Here is a 17,742-nt window from a genome sequence, read left to right on the forward strand (position 1 = left end):
TTCGTAAAGTCGAGAGTCCGTGTAAATGTCCTATACATGATTGTGCGCTCTGCGCGGTGCATATTACGAACGCTCGTTTCCTATGGAGGATGTCACCGCATTTTTTGTACAGGTACTAACAAGGTACCCTGGTAATGATTTTAAACAAAGAAATGCAAGTTTTGGATCAGTGGTTGTCACAGAATAAACTATTGGTCAATTATTCAAAGACCGTCAGTATGCTTTTTGGTACGAGATTTATGCTCTCAAGGTGTAACACGTACATTAGATGTGAAAATAAAGAATACTCAAATTCGAAATGTTGAAACGATAAAATATCTTGGAATTCATATCTACGCTGAGTTGAAATGAGATATTCATGTAGAAAACATGTGCCAGAAAATCAGTAGACTGATTGGTTTTCTTGGAAGATTGAGAATCTTCAGTCTATTGAAGGAGGCAGACTTAATCAGAAGAAGAAGAAGAAGAAATGAATCTAATTTGAATTTGATATGTAAATCCGTTATTCTTCCACATTTTGATTACGGAAACGTTATCTGGTATTCAGCTCCACAAGGTTCTCTGTCAGCTCTTCAAAAGCTACAGAATAGAGCAGGCCGTATGATTATGAGCGTAAATCCATATTCTTTTGTTTCTACTCAACATATTCATGATATTTTGGGCTGGGAATCTCTTGAATACCGATATAAAAAAAAAAAATATGAGTATGATGATTTATAAGATATTGCAGAATTTTCTCCCTAATTACATGTCTGATAACATTTCTAGAAAATTTCTTAATTATTCACTTCGTTCAAATCAGAACTTGAATCTTCCATTTCCAAAGCAAAAGTCTAATAACCGTAAAAGAACTTTCTTTTACAGGGGAATATCAATGTAGGCCCTATTGCCCATTGAAATTCGTATTAATGCAACAACTTTAAGATCTTTTCAAATGTTATTATCTGATTATCTAGATAGAGCATTATGGTAAAAAAAAAAAAAAAGGACTCAATGGAGTACCAGTAACAGCCATTTATTTTTTTTTATTTTTTTATTTTTATTTTTTTTTTTTTTTTTTGGGGGGGGGGGGTATATGAGTCTTGCCTTTTCTTTTGTAAGTTTGTTCTCCTCTTTTTCTTTTCCTTGCTCTGCTTTTTATCTACCTATTTCTGATTATTGTTGACTCTCAGTGCATGTACCAGTTCGGTATATGATTTTCATTACTTTTTCTTATGTTTTGTATGTACAGTGCATTATTTTTGTATTGTATTATAAATTCGGGACCCTGTGGAAGAACAGACATATTTTGAAAACATGACTGAACAGGCAATCCCCCGTTTCTTCTGTACGTGTATGCAATGTATATGCAACTTGTCATGTGTGTATTTTTATATGAAGACGGAAATAAAAACAAACAACAAACAACAAACAAACCGCACCGATCACAACGCAACGGCATGACATTGTACAGAATGTAGCTAGCTGTACACCACCACATCACACACTTGGTCACTCACACGCGCTCCGATTCGGGACCCACACACACAGCAATTTGTGTGAAGTTACAGACAGCATTTTGGTCCCTGCAGCAGACATGACGGTATTGTGAGAGGGTCCTGAGGACGGAAAGAGAGGGTCAGGCCAAGGCACCCAAGGGAGGCTGAGGAAGGCTGACACCGGGTGCACCACGTGCTCGCTTGTTGTCACGCAATTCTTACTGCACAATTTAGATAGTTATTTTTCTTTGTTTTTAATGTGCTCATTCAACCGTGAAATTACGCGAATTGTGTGTAAAAACTGTTCAACACACGAATTCAATCTCAATTGACAGAAATTATCACGAGAAACATGTCAAATCGGCCATTTTGGTAATTTTCACCCCGTGTTCACTCAACCGTGAAATTTTGTGCACAAGTCACATGGTACGATAAGAAGCACATAAATTATACGTTGCATGCCTTTTTATCCTGAAAATTTGAAATTTGTTTCGATATCACCAAATCAAAGTTGCAAAATTGGCCTTGTGAACTTCAAAAAGTGACCATTTTGACTTTAAGTCTTGCTCACTCAAGCGTGACCAAGTGATATCCACTGAATTTCACATGAAAGGTAGCCGAGAAATACAGCAACATAGTCATGTATTCAGATTTCCTCAAAGGTTCCTGATTCATAAATTACAGAGATTTGTTTTAGGGGGAACTTACTTTTTGTTTAGTGTTTATTTATGATAATTTTTATTTAAAATAAAGAATGTTTGGTTGTTCACGTAATGTGATATTGTTTTGACATTTCATGCGCTTAACTGTCGAGCATTTTTTTTTTTTTTTTTTTTTTTTTTTTTGTTACGGGAGAAAGCGAAACGTTATTCTCTTTAGCAATGACGGCCTAGGCATTATACAAATCATTTTTGACGCAGTTTTGATTTTCGTTAACACATGAAATGTTCTCCTTCCAGATCAGTTCTTGATTAAGTGAAAGTAAACAATGTTTTTCACATTCACACAAGGCAGTTTGGTTAGCCAGAGTTCTGTTCACTGCCAGTGAAATTGCGGAATAAAGCGATGGCCCCAAAACGGTGTTTGTTCCGAAATAATGATAGAACTACATTCCTTATTATTCTGAAGGTTCGTTAATCGGAAATAATAAAGAAACAATGTCCTTTCATGTCCAAACGAAATCAGGTTTGTTATTTCGAACGTTCTGCCAGTGAAATTTTGGAATGAAAAAGTTACAGTTTTCTTACTCTGAGGGTTCGTTACTCCGACAGAAAAAAAAAAAGAGTAATGAAATAGTACTATACATTTTATATTCTGAAGGTTCGTTAGCCGAAATATAGTAAAGGAAAAAATGTCCGTAAATTTAAAAACGAAATCAGTTGTCATTTCGAACGTTCTGCCAGTGAAATTTCGGAATAAAACGACGGCACAAAACATTTAGTTTTCGTACTCTAAGGGTTTGTTACTCCGACAGAAATAAAACGAAATCAGTGTGTCATTTCGAACGTTCTGCCAGTGAAATATCGGAATAACGACTGCCCCAAAACAGTTACAGTTTTATTACTCTGAGGGTTCGTTACTCTGACAGAAATTATGATGAAATAATGCTAGATTCTTTATTCTGAAGGTTCGTTAATCCAAAAATAATAAAGAAAAAATTTCCGTTAATTTCACAACGAAATCAGTTTTATTTCGAACGTTCTGCCAGTGAAATTTCGGAATACAACGACGGCTCCAAAACGGTTACAGTTTTCTTTTACTCTGAAGGTTCGTTAATCCGAAAGAATGATGATAAAACTGATACTATAGATTCTAAATTCTGAACGATCGTAATTGGAAAACGATAAAGAAGAAATGTTCGTTTATTTCCAAACAAAATCAGTTTTGTTATTTCGAACGTTCTACCAGTGAATTTCGGAATAAAACTATAAAGCCCCAAAACGGTAGGCCTACAGTTTTCGTACTCTAGAGGGTTCGTTACTCCGAAAGAATAATCATAAAATAATGCTCTACATTTTTAATTCTAGATTATCGTTATCGAAAAATGATAAAGAAATGTTCGTTTATATCCAAACGAAACCAGTTTTGTTATTTCGAACGTTCTGCCAGTATAATTTCGGAATACAGCAACAGCCCCGAAACGGTGACAGTTTTCTTACTATGAAGGTTTGCTATTCCGAAACAATAACGATGATAGATAAAACACGATTCTGTTCTGAAGGTTCGTTGATTGGAAAATGATAAAGAAATAATGTTTGTTAATCTCCGAACGAAATCAGTTTTGTTTATTTTGAACATCCATTTATAAACCGACCTTTGGTGTTGTTGTTTTCGATTAACAACCCTTCGAAGTATGGTTGGGGCACCACCTATCGACAGGGCACCTTCCCATCGACACCCTGCGTATCATGGCTGTTTGCGTATAGAACGAAAAAGTACGCGCGGGATTGAGTGTCATTAGCTATAAAAACAATAAAAACGAAGAAACGAAAATCAAACTCAAACAAACCAAGCTAAAAATTACACATCCGATCTGTAACGACGCATGGCTGTGAAATTCACGTGTATTACCTATGGCCTGTGAAATTCACGTGTATTACCTATGCTGTGAAATTCACGTGTATACCTATGGAGGAGAGGGGGTGCCGATCGCAAGGTTCCCTTTTTAGCTGCGCGAAGAAAACGGGACGCACGCACTAAAATTGCGCTATTTTAAAACGGAGATTCATAATCAACGAGACGGTCACGACATTCAAAACTGCAGTATTTATGGCATATTTGAGGTAAGAATTAGGCGGATTTGTACTATATTTTTAGAATAAACAAGCTACAGATCCTTAGGGTGTCGATACGTGGTACCCCCAACCCTACTCAGTAATGAATCGTTTCACTTTATGATTAAACAAACCTTAGGAATAACGGCCATCACTCGTGTACAGTAATCAGGGAGGTACATTTTTGTATGATAACTCTTTGATGTCACTGCCAAACTACCGCAGTATACTAGTACCCAGAAAGGAAAGTGTAACGATGTCACGAAAGTTCTCGCGCTTCTAGCGCATACGCATGCAGTAGGCCTACCACGTGGTCGAGCAGACGGCGAGAAAGCAAAAACTGTACTAGTAGATAGTACACGGCGCGCGTTGCTGCGATGCAGAGACGGCTAATCATATTGCAACGGTGAAACGGGAAAGGCCTAAAAGAAAACGGAACCTTCATCATCGGCACCTACTTCTCTTTCATTTATCATTGAGGAACTGCTGACAACAAAAGGTATGGAATTTTTGCATCGTTTCTGTGAGGATATGCCCCTCACAACGGTCATTACATCTCCGTGAAAATGTCGCATTTAGTGGCATTTTTAGCGGCAATATACAGTCAACTTCGGATACCTCGACGTCGGATAAGCCGAATATCACTTACCTCGGGGGCAAAATGAAAGTCCCGATTGTTCCTATGGAGTTTCCGTGTATTAAAATTCGCGTAGCTCGAAGAAATAACTCGAAGTTCGGTTACCTCGAAGTGAAATCTACTGTCCCGATCTTAATTAACTTATTGTTTTTCCCAGCATGTAACTCGAATCGAATTGCAACATCACTCAGCATTTCCGATTAAGCGCGCGTGGACAGCGAAGAAGACATGTCACAAATCTTTTCACACTCGACTGTAAATATTCCCGACCAGAACAATCGCGCGCCCAAAGAAATACCCGGTACACAGCTGACGAGAAAAATCCCCAACACCTACCTACATACGTACACGGTATGCACATAGCACCCTTGCTAATGGAGTGCTTACGATAGCACAACGCTCTGCCCATCATCTTCTTTTCTTTAACCACTGTGTTTTATTTCTTGATCATGATAGTCATACCGCGCGCGTAGATTTCTAAACCGTCGTGGCGCACCTGCGTAGGTGTTGATAGTTATATCTTTGGCATTACTCACGGTCCACTGTCCAAACATCAATCTCCTGCGTAGTGCCTTTTCTTAACTTTTTTTTTTGCCTTTCACGAAGTATGTTTCATTTATTCTTCCCCGAGAACGCAAGCACTGATTTTGTTTTTTTCCAGCAATGTGATTATGAAAATATTGTGGAATATGATGTGGAACTATAGGCCGAGCATAATAAAGAATAGAATAGACAGGGCTCCACACTAACTTTTATCGGGCCACCAGTATCACTGATTTTTATTTTTTGGTGGTCAAATTTACTCGAAATTAAAATGAGAAAATCCAATCATCTTATTTTGTGTTTTAAGATTTAGCAAATAGGCGTATAGATTATTATAAAAGTTGATCCCTATTAGGAGGTCAAAACTTACGTTTGAAATGAAAAAGCGGGAGCATTTGCCGACATCTGTTAGCATCCGATATTTGTTTTAGTATTGTAAAGAGCCGAAAGTTGCCCTTATTCATTTCTTATAAGCAATCATCCAATATTTATTAGTCTGTTAGCACCTTACGGAGCCGAATATTACCGTTAATCATTTTTAGATGTAAAAGCAAACAACCGACATTCATTTTAGCATCTTACGGAGCTGAATGCTATCCATATCCATTTCCAAACGTGAAAGCAAACATCCGCTATTTGTTTCAGCATCTAAATGAGCGGATCAATACCGTTAATCATTTCCAAATGTAAAAGCAACAATCTGTCATTTATTTTTGCATCGTACGAAGCAGAATATTACCGTTATTCATTTCAAACATACGACATTTATTTTATCATCGTACGGAGCCGAATTTTACTGCTGTCCACTTCCGAAAGTGAAATGAATCATCTGACAATATTATTTTATCATCGTCCGGAGCCGAATGTTACTGTTTTTTTCATTTTTGAACGTCGAAGCTGACATCAGACGTTTATTTTACCATCAAACGTAGCTGAATATTACTGTTATTCATTTCGAAATGTAATAGCAAATATCCAATACATTTTTAGCATCATGGGGCAGAATATTACTGCTATTCACTTTCAAACATGCCAAACGTAAAAGCAATCATTCGAGATGTATTTTTGAATCTTCCGGAGCTGAATGTTATTGCCATTTACTTTCGATCGTAAAAGCAAACATTCAGCATTTATTTTATCATCGTAAGGAGTTGAATGTTATTGTTACTCATTTCCGAACGTCAAAGCAAACATCAAACATTAATTTTACCATTGAACGCAGCTGAATGTTACTGTTATTCATTTCGAAATTTAAAAGCAAACATCAGACAGTTATTTTGGCATCGTATGGAGCAGAATGTTACTGGAACTTCCGAACATAAAAACGATCATCTGACATTTATTTCAGCATCTTCCGGAGCCGAATGTTATTGCTATTTCCTTTCGAAAGTAAAGGAAACATCCGACTCTTATCTAACCATCGTACGGAGTTGAATATTGTTTTTCATTTCCGAAGGTCAAAGCAAATACACTATTCGACATTTTCAGCGTCTTCCGGAGCCGAATGTTGTCCTTAATCATTTCCGAACGCAAAATCAAATATCTGACATTAGTTTTAGCACCATACGGAGATGAGTCTTATCGTTTTCCATTTCCAAAAGTATGAGCAAACATCCGACATTTATTTTAGTATCCTACGGAGCCGATTGTTACCGCTGTTCATTTTCAAAAGTAAAGGCAAACATCCGACTTTTTTGGTGGCGCGATAGGGCCACCAAAATCTTCATTTCTGAAATTCTGATTTCAATTCCGATTTTCATTCAATTCATTCATATAAAATATCGATTCAATTCCAATTGACAAGCATGCAAACAATCGGTAGGCACTATAACAGATACCAGGTTGAACATCGATAAACGTCGGATAAGTCGAAGAAAATTCGACGTACGTACGCGTACCTCGAATTCGCGTACCTCGAATTTCACGTACCTCGAACCATTTTCTTCAGTCCCGACGAATTCGAGGTATCCGAAGTTGACTGTATAAGGCTTCCACCCGTACCCACCCTAGATCAGCGCGCATAAAGTTCCCACAAGCGTGAAGAAATTCCTGGCGAGAACCCTGTTGTACATGAATGTATTCCACTTCGTACTCGCATTTCTCTATTGCTGCTACATAATTATGCCCATGAGATGGCAGCATTCATTTTCTATGAATAGTCATTACTCATCGGAAAGAAAACATTGTTCATATTTCCGACCGGAACTGTAAACGCGTGTAGACGCGTGTAGGCGCGTTTGTATACTCGCCCAGAAAGCTGCACGCGTTTGGCTGCGTGCAGACTAAATCTAAATGCGTCTAGACGCATCTACACGCGTTCGGAGTGTCAACTTGGACGTGAGCGCCACTGTAGCATCAAATTTAAATATTTGGATCAAAAACATTATTTTGTGTATGATGATATTTTGTGTTTATCAAATGTTAAGACATTCTCTATTTTGATTCTTGAGCGAGAATGATAAAAGAGCTTCTTCTTTTTTATGACAGATGCCTGAAACTACTGGCAAGTTTGAAGAGGAATGGCACCTATATTGCATGAGATAACTGTGATATATGCCGAGATGTGATATATGGCCATTGTGATTCTTATCCTTACCAGGCATAATGATGCCCCATATATATTTTGTTCCTTTTGTTCATTCATGTCATTTTAGAATCAAAAACAGATACTAAATTTCAAGTGAATGAGCATGCATTAAACAAAAAACGACAAACAAAACACAGAACTTATTCATATATTATGCTAGATAGAGCACTTCACTGATCTACTTGAATTGGGTATATGATATGGTATTCTTAAGTTATCTAAAAGACAGATGTGCTGTGTATTGTTAGCAGTCAGTGGAGACTGTTGGTAATACATTATGTAGCCTGTGTCACTGGACCCATGGGTAACCTGAGCCATGGCATGCCTTTCTCTTTCTGCAGATGTATTCAAGACCAGCGCCCACCTGGGAAAATTTGCTGCCATTTTATTGACTTACATCGCCAGCTCAGTACTTCATGTAAGTTGTCATGAAAATCCATATCCATACCTCTAGAAGCAAGTGGGAAAATACATGTAAACTCTTTATTCAGTTTCATTAAGTTTTCCTTCCATAATGTCATCTGTGATTATTGGGCTGTCATGCATCAACTGTATACATTGAATATTTTGTGAGGCTTTTATTTTTGCGAATTTCGCGAGTTGGGTGCTTTTCACGAATTAAGAAACATGCGACAATGTTACCTCTAATATCGACATGATTGTGACGTGCACACATACATTCCTTCACTTCTGTACTGTGCTCAACAATCGCGAATTTAACCACTCGCGAAATTTGCGGTAAGTCCTGATACATGAAGAATTAAACTCGCTATTAAATATATGTCTTCATATACGTCTTCAGGTATTAGACTGCATCAAACTCAAGAATGTTCCAGCAAATATCAAATGCATGCTCATAGAGCTGTAATTGAGCATTGAATAGATATTACATATTAGATTGAATTTGAGTGTATATTCCATTGCATATTGCGATCACAATATCTATAATGCATCCTCCTATGAACATAACATTTTATCAATTTTTTTTTTTTTAACTTGACTATGTACAGTATGTATTTGACTATAAATGAGGTTGTGATTTAAAACTTATCCTTGTGAGAACAAGTCCAAAGTTAAATTTAAATGCATGCAATTTTGTGACGTGATTCTCTTGATATCTTTTTGGAAATATCATCATCATTTTTTGCAGGCAAGTTGCCAGAGGAAATGACAGGATTCAAGTCAGTTGTCTCTTCAATCATATAAAAACTATCTGACTCTGTAGTTCTGTGCCAATATGTGGGAGCCTGAGCCAGATTTGGAGAGAATAAATGCTAGAAGTGACTGGAATGGCTAGAAAATAATAGAAGACTGACAAGATGGTAGAAATATATGTTTCATCTCTCCAATGCCCCTGTGAGGAGGACAACTGCCTCTGTGTTTCTCACTTAACCAGGGATATTTTTTTCTCCTCTTTTGACAGGGCTTAAATTTCCAGCTTGCAGCTGTATTACTTTCGCTGGGCGTGTACTCCTATATAGAGCACGGTATGATTTTGAAGGCTTTCTCAGTCAAAGAAGACTTAAGCGTGAATGCATTTTTGTTGTTGTTGCTATGATACGTAGTTTACTCTACTTGAAAAGAAAATATTTTCTTGTTTAGATTTTGATGCTCATATAGTAACAAATTGTGATTGTGGCTTATGAAGCAAAAAAGGATCATTATTTCTACCTAATAAAATGTGATGGCCTTACTTTCGTGATAAAGCCTACAAGTGTGGATGGAGCATTGAGGAGTAGAACAAGATTAGTTGTGAAATTTGACCTATACAATCTGTAATAATATCGTTCAAACCTTTGCTACATTTTTTTAAAAGTAAAATCCTCAGCAGATGGCAGGAATCTTGTCAAGATTTATATCACTTGTGAGAAATTCTACAAAATGGGTGGTTCAGTGTCAGACAGTAATGGCAAACAATATATTTCTTTGTTCATTTTAATACTTCAAAATTTTCTGCTTGTGTATGTATCTCTGCTGTCCGAGCCTCTGTGGTAATTTTGCTCCCCTTTCTGTTCAGTTTTCAGAAGCAAATTGGCGGATACTTTCAACGCATGCATAAATGCCAGAAAGTGCAAAAATGTGTGCGTGCATGAATACAAAGCCGTAAGTATATTGCCTGTTTGCAGAGTTGTCTTTGACACTTTGTGCTATTGATGCCCTGCATGTATCTCAACATAAAAAATGTTTCCATATACCTATGGTACTATCTCATATAGTCAAACAGAATTAGGTAATTTCACTTCCTTCCCATTATTAGAATATGATATGACCCAAAAAAAAAAAATTTAAAAAAATTGATGATAGTGATGATAATAATGATAGTGATGATGATGCTGATGCTGAAGCAGATGAAGTGAAAAATCTGAAAAAGTGGAAAATTTGAACTCATTTAACCAAAAGGATCATGTGATTGTGAGGTAAATATTACATGCATCGGAAATGTTTGTTTAGCCTGTGCAGCAATTAAGAGGAGTACCTAATAAAGCAGTAACCAATTTGAGTGGAGACTGGAGACTATAAAAGTGTTTCAGCATGCCACTATTTTGTACCAAAACCCTGTGTGGACTACCCTCATTTAACAATTACACACCACAACCACCCACTCGTATATGCACCCTTAGTGTCTAACTGTATATGATATGTATTCATCAATCCATCCATCCATTCATTCATCCATCCATCCATCCATCCATCCATCCATCCATCCATCCATCCATCCATCCATTTATCTATCTGTCCTTCTGCCTGATCACAGATGAATCCATTGGTCATTCTTGTGAACCTCCTCTTCAGCGGCTTGGCAATCTTCCATCTTGCCTACCTTGGTGTAGTCTTCAACACAGACTCTGAGTTGCAGGAAGAGGTGAGGAATGCAGCTGCTTTTTGACATAAGCCATAGCACATACTGTAAAAGTGGAAATTTTGGCGGTGTTGAGATTTTGACGCATTTCGTGCAACCAGACACTACCATGAAAATAAAAGCACACAAATATTTTTGCCTGCCATGTGTTCCAGTATTTGAGGTTTTGATTCCGCAGAATCAAAAACATGCGGAACTCTTTTCACCCAGCTGAGCACGAAAAATAAGTCACGCGAAAATATCCACTTTTTCCATACAGTAACCTAATAGTGACATCACCACACAGAACCTGTATGTCCTTGTTCATATTGGCAAATCATCTTTTGCCATGAGGGACAACAAAACCTTGTATCTCAAAAATGCCAGATGTTCAGGAGAGTAAAAACCATGGCAGCCAAAGCTTTATAAAAAAATGGGATCACCTTTCCATTGAACAGCTGTAGTGTTTGAGTTTGAGTTTATTTATAACAACAACATATGTACAAGAAAGTTTGAATACATGTTTATACATTAACATTAATACATAGCACATATAAAATTTACTGTCTAAACGATCTAAAAACATATCCAATTTATAATGGATAAATAAATCTGTAATCTAAAACTATTTATCAAAAAAGAGCTACAATATGGCAATAATGTACACAATGAGGTTGCTAAAAGAACCAAGAGGTAGCACAGGTGCTAGTAGGTGTTGGTCCTTTAACACGTGTTACATAATGAACAAATAAAATATCAGGGAATAATTTTCCTGGTATCGCATAGCAATTTGCTATGCATTTTGGTATGACTGCTATACAAAATGTAATTTGCATAGCAGTTTCAATACATAGACTTGTATACAATTTTGTTGAAAATGTATGTCCATCAACAAAAATTGCTATTCAAATTCGAGAAAGAAAATTATTCCCTGAATATGTATAAAAATACTGTTTGTTTTTTCATTTATTTACTGCATTGGGAATACACTTTCAATAACCTTTTGTTTTCACTAGCTGCGAGCTTGTTGCTGGAAAAAGAAAAAGAAAAAAGAAAAAGATGCTTGTCTTCCATCATGTAAAATTATTCAGAAAGAGTGATTGCACATGTAAGACTTTTTAAAGCTCATGAATGCTGATCACATTCAGGGACCTCCAAATGCCCTCGCGATGACATGCTCTTTTTTTTCAGCTCTCTTGTTCATGATTGTTGGTGTTAACAACAGCACAAAAGTCCTTTAAAGGAGGCTAGCAGACAGGTCGCTAGTGGTAATGAGAGGGTCAATCCAACGGTGTCATTCTCTCTCTCTTTATAACATATCTACTCCATCTTGCAGGGCTACACGATGAAACACACACTGGACACGTGGTCAAGACTGAATTACGCCAGTCATTACGTCGTGCTCGGAACCTACCTGTTCAACTGGCTCATTCAGTGACCGTCATCCCAATCTCCATCCTCCCATAAAACTGGACGGGAAGATCGAAGGACGACGTGTCCTGGAGTGCACGTTGTACATAAGTCTGGTGCCAAATGAAGGATTTGGTGAACAGTTGGCAATTCTCATTGCGTGAGCTTTTGCTGTGCCTTCTTTCAACAGTGCAGTAGCTGTATTGCATCTCTTTGAGGCTGATCAAGTTTATACGTGTGTGTCTTATACATGTGGTTACTATTGGGAAGATTAATGTGTATGTTTTGCCAAAGGTGGTTCGCAATGAAGGCACAAATGTAACTGGTTGCATCAAGTTTTCTTTTAGTGTGAGGTTGGCAGTGCACAGTTTCATTTCTTTTGTTCAATTATTTTTTGATATCCATTAAACATGTTTTCATTTTTTTTCAAAAGCAATAGTTTTTCTATAGTACACAAATAATGAATGTTTATGGGTGCAATGGACAGAATATTTCATTAGGTGAAAGATGAAATGATCCATTCAACTCGGCTGCGCCTCGTGAATGGGGCAAACATTTCATCTTTCACCGAATGAAATATTCTGTCCATTGCACGAATGAAAAACATTTATTATTTGTTTTATATAATGCCTAAAATACATCCTTGTCATTTGATGTTAAACAAGAGAGAATCTGAGATCGCGAGAGTGCTCACTGAGCATTTTACACTAGCGCGCTGTCGCATACACACACTGCATGAAATGCAAGTGTTTTACATGTGTAGTGTGCCGTGCTCTCAGCGAGTGTGCAATGGAGCAAATCGTATGGATCCAAAATTGCACTGTAAATGGAGTCACAGTTGCACGGATGATGACGTCATAGTGAAATGGCCTAAATGTGACCCGCTACAACAAAATGATCCGAAAGTCGGGCGAGGTCAATTATTTGAAAATTGCATGGCATAATTTCCTTATCTTTCTGCTTTAAATTGATATATAACACATCTTATAAAAATAATGGGCTGCAGAGATATCGATGTTTGAAAGAGAGTGTCGAGACGTCTGGGAAATCACCGTTTCGAGAAAAGCACCCTAAAAGTTTTCCTTGCGACGCAATCGCGATCAAGGGACACGCAAGTCAGTTTTCACCTCCGGACAATAGAAGGCAAGCCCTAGCAACTCCCGAAATGCTCATTCAAGCACAGCGGTCGGCGGTCTCCTCACCGACCAATCAGTGACCAGGATGCCAGGAGAAGCGGCTGGGCATAGCGCACCCCGCCTGCACGCACCAGTCGACTGGGCAGTGTGTGAGCTTCACGCTTCGGTTAGCGGCAAGCAGCAAACTGACCAATGAGATCACTCTGGTCGTTGTTAGGGGCGGGGCCTATCTGTGGTGCTCAATCCAAATTTTGGACCCAGATTCTCCTTCGTTGAAACGCCAAAAAACATGGCTCAGAAAAACGCTATTTTTTGGTCTTTCCTTTCACCATTTTGCTTCAAAATTTCGACAGATGATAGAATATATGTCAGACTACAATAATATGTCAAAATCAGAAAATCGTAAGTTTTGACCAATTTTGATGCTCTGACTTCAAACTCGATTTTCACGGCTTCGACCGTGCGCGACTTTAGGACCCTTTTGTTGCAGCGGGTCACAAATGATCAATGTCAAACAACCAATCAAATGGCAAGGATCTCTTCAGGCATTATATAACATTGCCTATTTTCATCATTACTGCTATTGTGCAGTATATATATATTTTTCTTCTCTTATGCTTTAGTTCCTTACAAATTACTGTGATATAGAAAGATGTATGCATTGGCTGGGGAATCAACCTTTGACCATTTCAATTATTTGTGTAACCCAATATTATTATTGTGATCATTATCATCATATTTATCAGTAAGCCCTGAGTCATTGTTATTATCATCATCTTTTCTTTTCTTTTTTTTTTTTATTGTGGCCACTACCAGTGACAGTGCTATGCAAACACTGTAGATTTAAAAAAAGTAAATTTCTAAACTGCCGCAGTTTTGCAGCACACTGTCTATGTTGAAAGGGCTAGACTACTTAACATTATTGCCGCTGAATTATAGGCAAAAACTATTGGTGTGAAATCATGCTACTCTTAGCATCAGTGGACAATACAGTGAGCTTTCATACATTGTATCGTAAGCATCACGTCCACAGCTAATATAGACAGGATGATGTATAAGAAATGACTGCATACTCCATTTACTGTTTTCTTGTTTTGGCCTAAAATGTGCAAGAACTTTGCATGTGAGCTTGAACATAAAAGTGATGAATATTGAGCAATTGATGATGGAGATAGTCTTCCATATCCTGTACCGTAAACATAGAATATTACACAGTGTGTGGACATTTGTGTGTATGCCAATGTTTCTTAGAGACAGTAAACTATGTACGGAAATGCTGTTCTGCAAAATTATGAACAAGTGAAGTCCATGTAAGTGAACATGAAAAAAATTCATGCATGATTTTCACTTTTACAGTAGTTGAAAATATTATCCAGTACCATGCAATAAAAGTACCCTATGTGCCTTGATTTAGATAATATGTATGGATTGCCTTTACTTATTGTGTTATTTGAGTGTAAGTAAGTAGCAAGTACAAATTTCATTGCGCTTTGTGCCAGAATTACTATCACATACTTGCAAGTTCTTTGTTTGGGAATTTTCATCAGTTGTTTTTTTTTTTCTTCTTCTTCTTCTTCTCCTTTCTTTTACCAAGTGTATTTTGGTCTGGTCTTATTCATTCTATGATATTCATCTAATGTAATGCTGCCACAAAACTATTCAACCTTGTCAAGTGGATTACAATGTCCTAGTTTCTTCTTTTCTTTTCAGTATCATTATGCTGAGTATTAGGTTTTAGTACAACAGTTTTCCAGGACATATTCAGTATGCATCTTTTTAGCTCAGCTACATTCCAGCGGCAAGATATACTTTACCTTAAGATGGAAAAACAGATGTGCATTAAATGTGGTTCAGGTTTGAGAGGGGGACTGGTGTGTATTGTGAGGCCTACACCCATGCTACACTACTGGAATGAATGGGTCTCACTCCTAGACACACATAAAGTGTGTATTACCCATTCATGCCATTAGAAAAAGATTTCGGTGTGCTTGCTATGTTAGTGTAAAATGCTACCCAGTGTTGATGAATTGCCATAATATAGATGTCTGGTGTGAAATTTTGTCAGTTTTTTTGCAACTTCAAGAGGAGTTTTCAGACTTGGTGAGATCATGTCATGTCTGCAACATGAAATTCACTGCACTCAAGTGGTATCATCTGTATTGTTATTTTGCTGTGCATTTTGCATCCAGAGTATAATGATATATAACAGATATGAACTTCAAGAAATGGTAATTTTAGTGCACTCCGTGTGCCATATGTGTACCACCTTATGTAGCCATGTAGCATTTGTCTGTTGTAGTGATATTGCAATACAGTATGTGTATTACTCAGTTTCTCTATGAATACATATTTATGACAAGTTTGTTTGTGTCTACACAATGTTCAGGTTAGGAGTACAAACCTCAAACGAAAGTAGACTGATTTGAGATTGAATTAGATAGGCATCACAGAGTTGGCATAACATGGTTTATACTCGTAAATTCAGATGGCTTGGTGACATCATAATCATGGCAAGTGAGGAAATTTAAGTGATATTATTCATCCACTGTGCTTTAGATGGATGCAGTCTGCTGGAGAACTTTTTAGCAGACAACTGTAAAAGTGGAAATTTTCTATGGGATGGAGATTTTTGCATATTTTGTACAGCATGCAAGCTGCTGCAAAAACAAAAGGGTGTGACTCTTTGTGCGAGCTATGTGTAATGTTATTCAGTATCCAGTATGAAGGTAGGCCCTTTGTATATTTAAATACTATTTATGTTTGTAGGTAAGCCATAATGCAGACCAATTACCTTCTACTGCAAAATATGCTGCCAAAGCAATAAACTGCCATGACAGTAAAGAGCTGTTTGAAGTGCTTGCTTTATTGGTGTGAACTTTAGTGAAGTTCATCGAACCCTGCCCAGCGAAAAAAAAAAAAAAAATACTTGCGCAAAAATGTCCACTTTTACAATATTCTGATTCCTCTTGGTTTTGTTGGATATTGCAGAAATACATGGAGGATAATATAAGTGAACATCCAAGTAAAAGACTTAGGTGAAGAAAGCATGAAAGTGTTGGGTTTTTTTTTTTGTCCATTTGTTTCGTAGTGATGGAATATTTATTCCCTGCATTACATTCATAATCTTGTTGGCAAGAATGTGAGAATCACACACAAAAAAAGACTATGATATACCTGACAGGTAGACATATTTGTGAGCACATGGGACTGCTGCAATAAGTTGGTGTATGTTTGTTTTTGTTTCTGATGAATATGTCAAAGATGCATTTGTGTTTTAACTTTTTGTGGTTATTTCTCAAACCTGACCCTAAAAACTTATGCTTTATGCAGTCATGATGAAACTGGTGAAACAGAATACATCTTCAGAGACATGGATTTCGCCCTTTGTCAGATATTTTGGTTTTATAGCAAAAAGGAAAGTTGTTTTTTTTTTTTTAAAGATTTGAAAACTTGTAGATTGCATAGGCAAGAATAGAAAAGTGATTTTTGTTCTTTTACGTTTTTTTTACTTCAATATAAATTTCTCTAGTATTTTGCAGCTGACAAGATATGCTAAAGACTTTCATTGAACATGCCCTTTCCAGTGAGCATGTAGAAATTTCAGCCTCATCAGAGGATATTTGACTGCGTGTTTGCCTTTCATTTTCCTTTTTTTTTTTATTCCATCCAAAATATTTCCCCCACCTATAGGCCCACCCATTCCTTTCTTCTTTGCTGAATAAATGTTCTTTTGTTGGGAATGTGGTTCTTGTACTGTACTTAATAAATGATAAACATCTGTTTTTATAAAACAAGCTCCACCAAAAGTTGTGTTCTTTGTGTGTATAGTTTCTGTGGATGATTACACCTGAACATAGACATGAGGCAGCAGGACTATACACTGTGGTTTGGATAGTGTGTCAGTGTATGTGTATTGTTAGTGTGAGTGTTATTAGTTTGTAGACTGATTTTAGCACAGTGTGTGAGCTAGATGCTATGTTTTCTTTTTAAGAGAGGTAGTGATGTACGGTACATGTATACATACTTGTATGATTATGTTTGTGATTGGATAGATATAAAAAGATGTGCGAGTGTGCAAGATTTGTAAAGATTTGTAAGATTTTATTAAACTCTATGGACCCCCAATCAGGAGTGTGAGAGTCTCTATGAAAACATATTGACAATAATGAATTAGTATAGACCCTATAAAAATGAACATATTTACAATAGTGAATAGGCCCTACAAACGTGAAATTGTGAGTTCAATTTGTGTCAGCTTTTTTTTTTTCACACCTCAAAAAACCCACATCACTGAGAAATAACAGCATAGCGGTGAATTTCCAACCACCTAAAAAGTCA

At 37.0% G+C, this 17,742-nt stretch overlaps 1 protein-coding gene across 1 annotated transcript in view; it reads left to right on the forward strand.

Annotated features, from left to right (window-relative positions):
• LOC140241998 (protein-serine O-palmitoleoyltransferase porcupine-like) overlaps positions 1-12,305 on the forward strand; it is a 30,221-nt gene extending 17,916 nt beyond the window's left edge. The window contains exons 9-13 of the mRNA XM_072321745.1: positions 8,361-8,437; positions 9,443-9,506; positions 10,037-10,122; positions 10,775-10,882; positions 12,195-12,305. Of these exons, the coding sequence (XP_072177846.1) occupies positions 8,361-8,437; positions 9,443-9,506; positions 10,037-10,122; positions 10,775-10,882; positions 12,195-12,296 (437 nt within the window). The 3' untranslated portion in view covers positions 12,297-12,305. The remainder of the gene's footprint in view (positions 1-8,360; positions 8,438-9,442; positions 9,507-10,036; positions 10,123-10,774; positions 10,883-12,194) is intronic.
• The last annotated feature ends 5,437 nt before the right edge of the window (positions 12,306-17,742 follow it).

The sequence above is a fragment of the Diadema setosum genome, chromosome 2 (genome assembly GCF_964275005.1).
Source record: "Diadema setosum chromosome 2, eeDiaSeto1, whole genome shotgun sequence".
Lineage (NCBI taxonomy): Eukaryota > Metazoa > Echinodermata > Echinoidea > Diadematoida > Diadematidae > Diadema > Diadema setosum.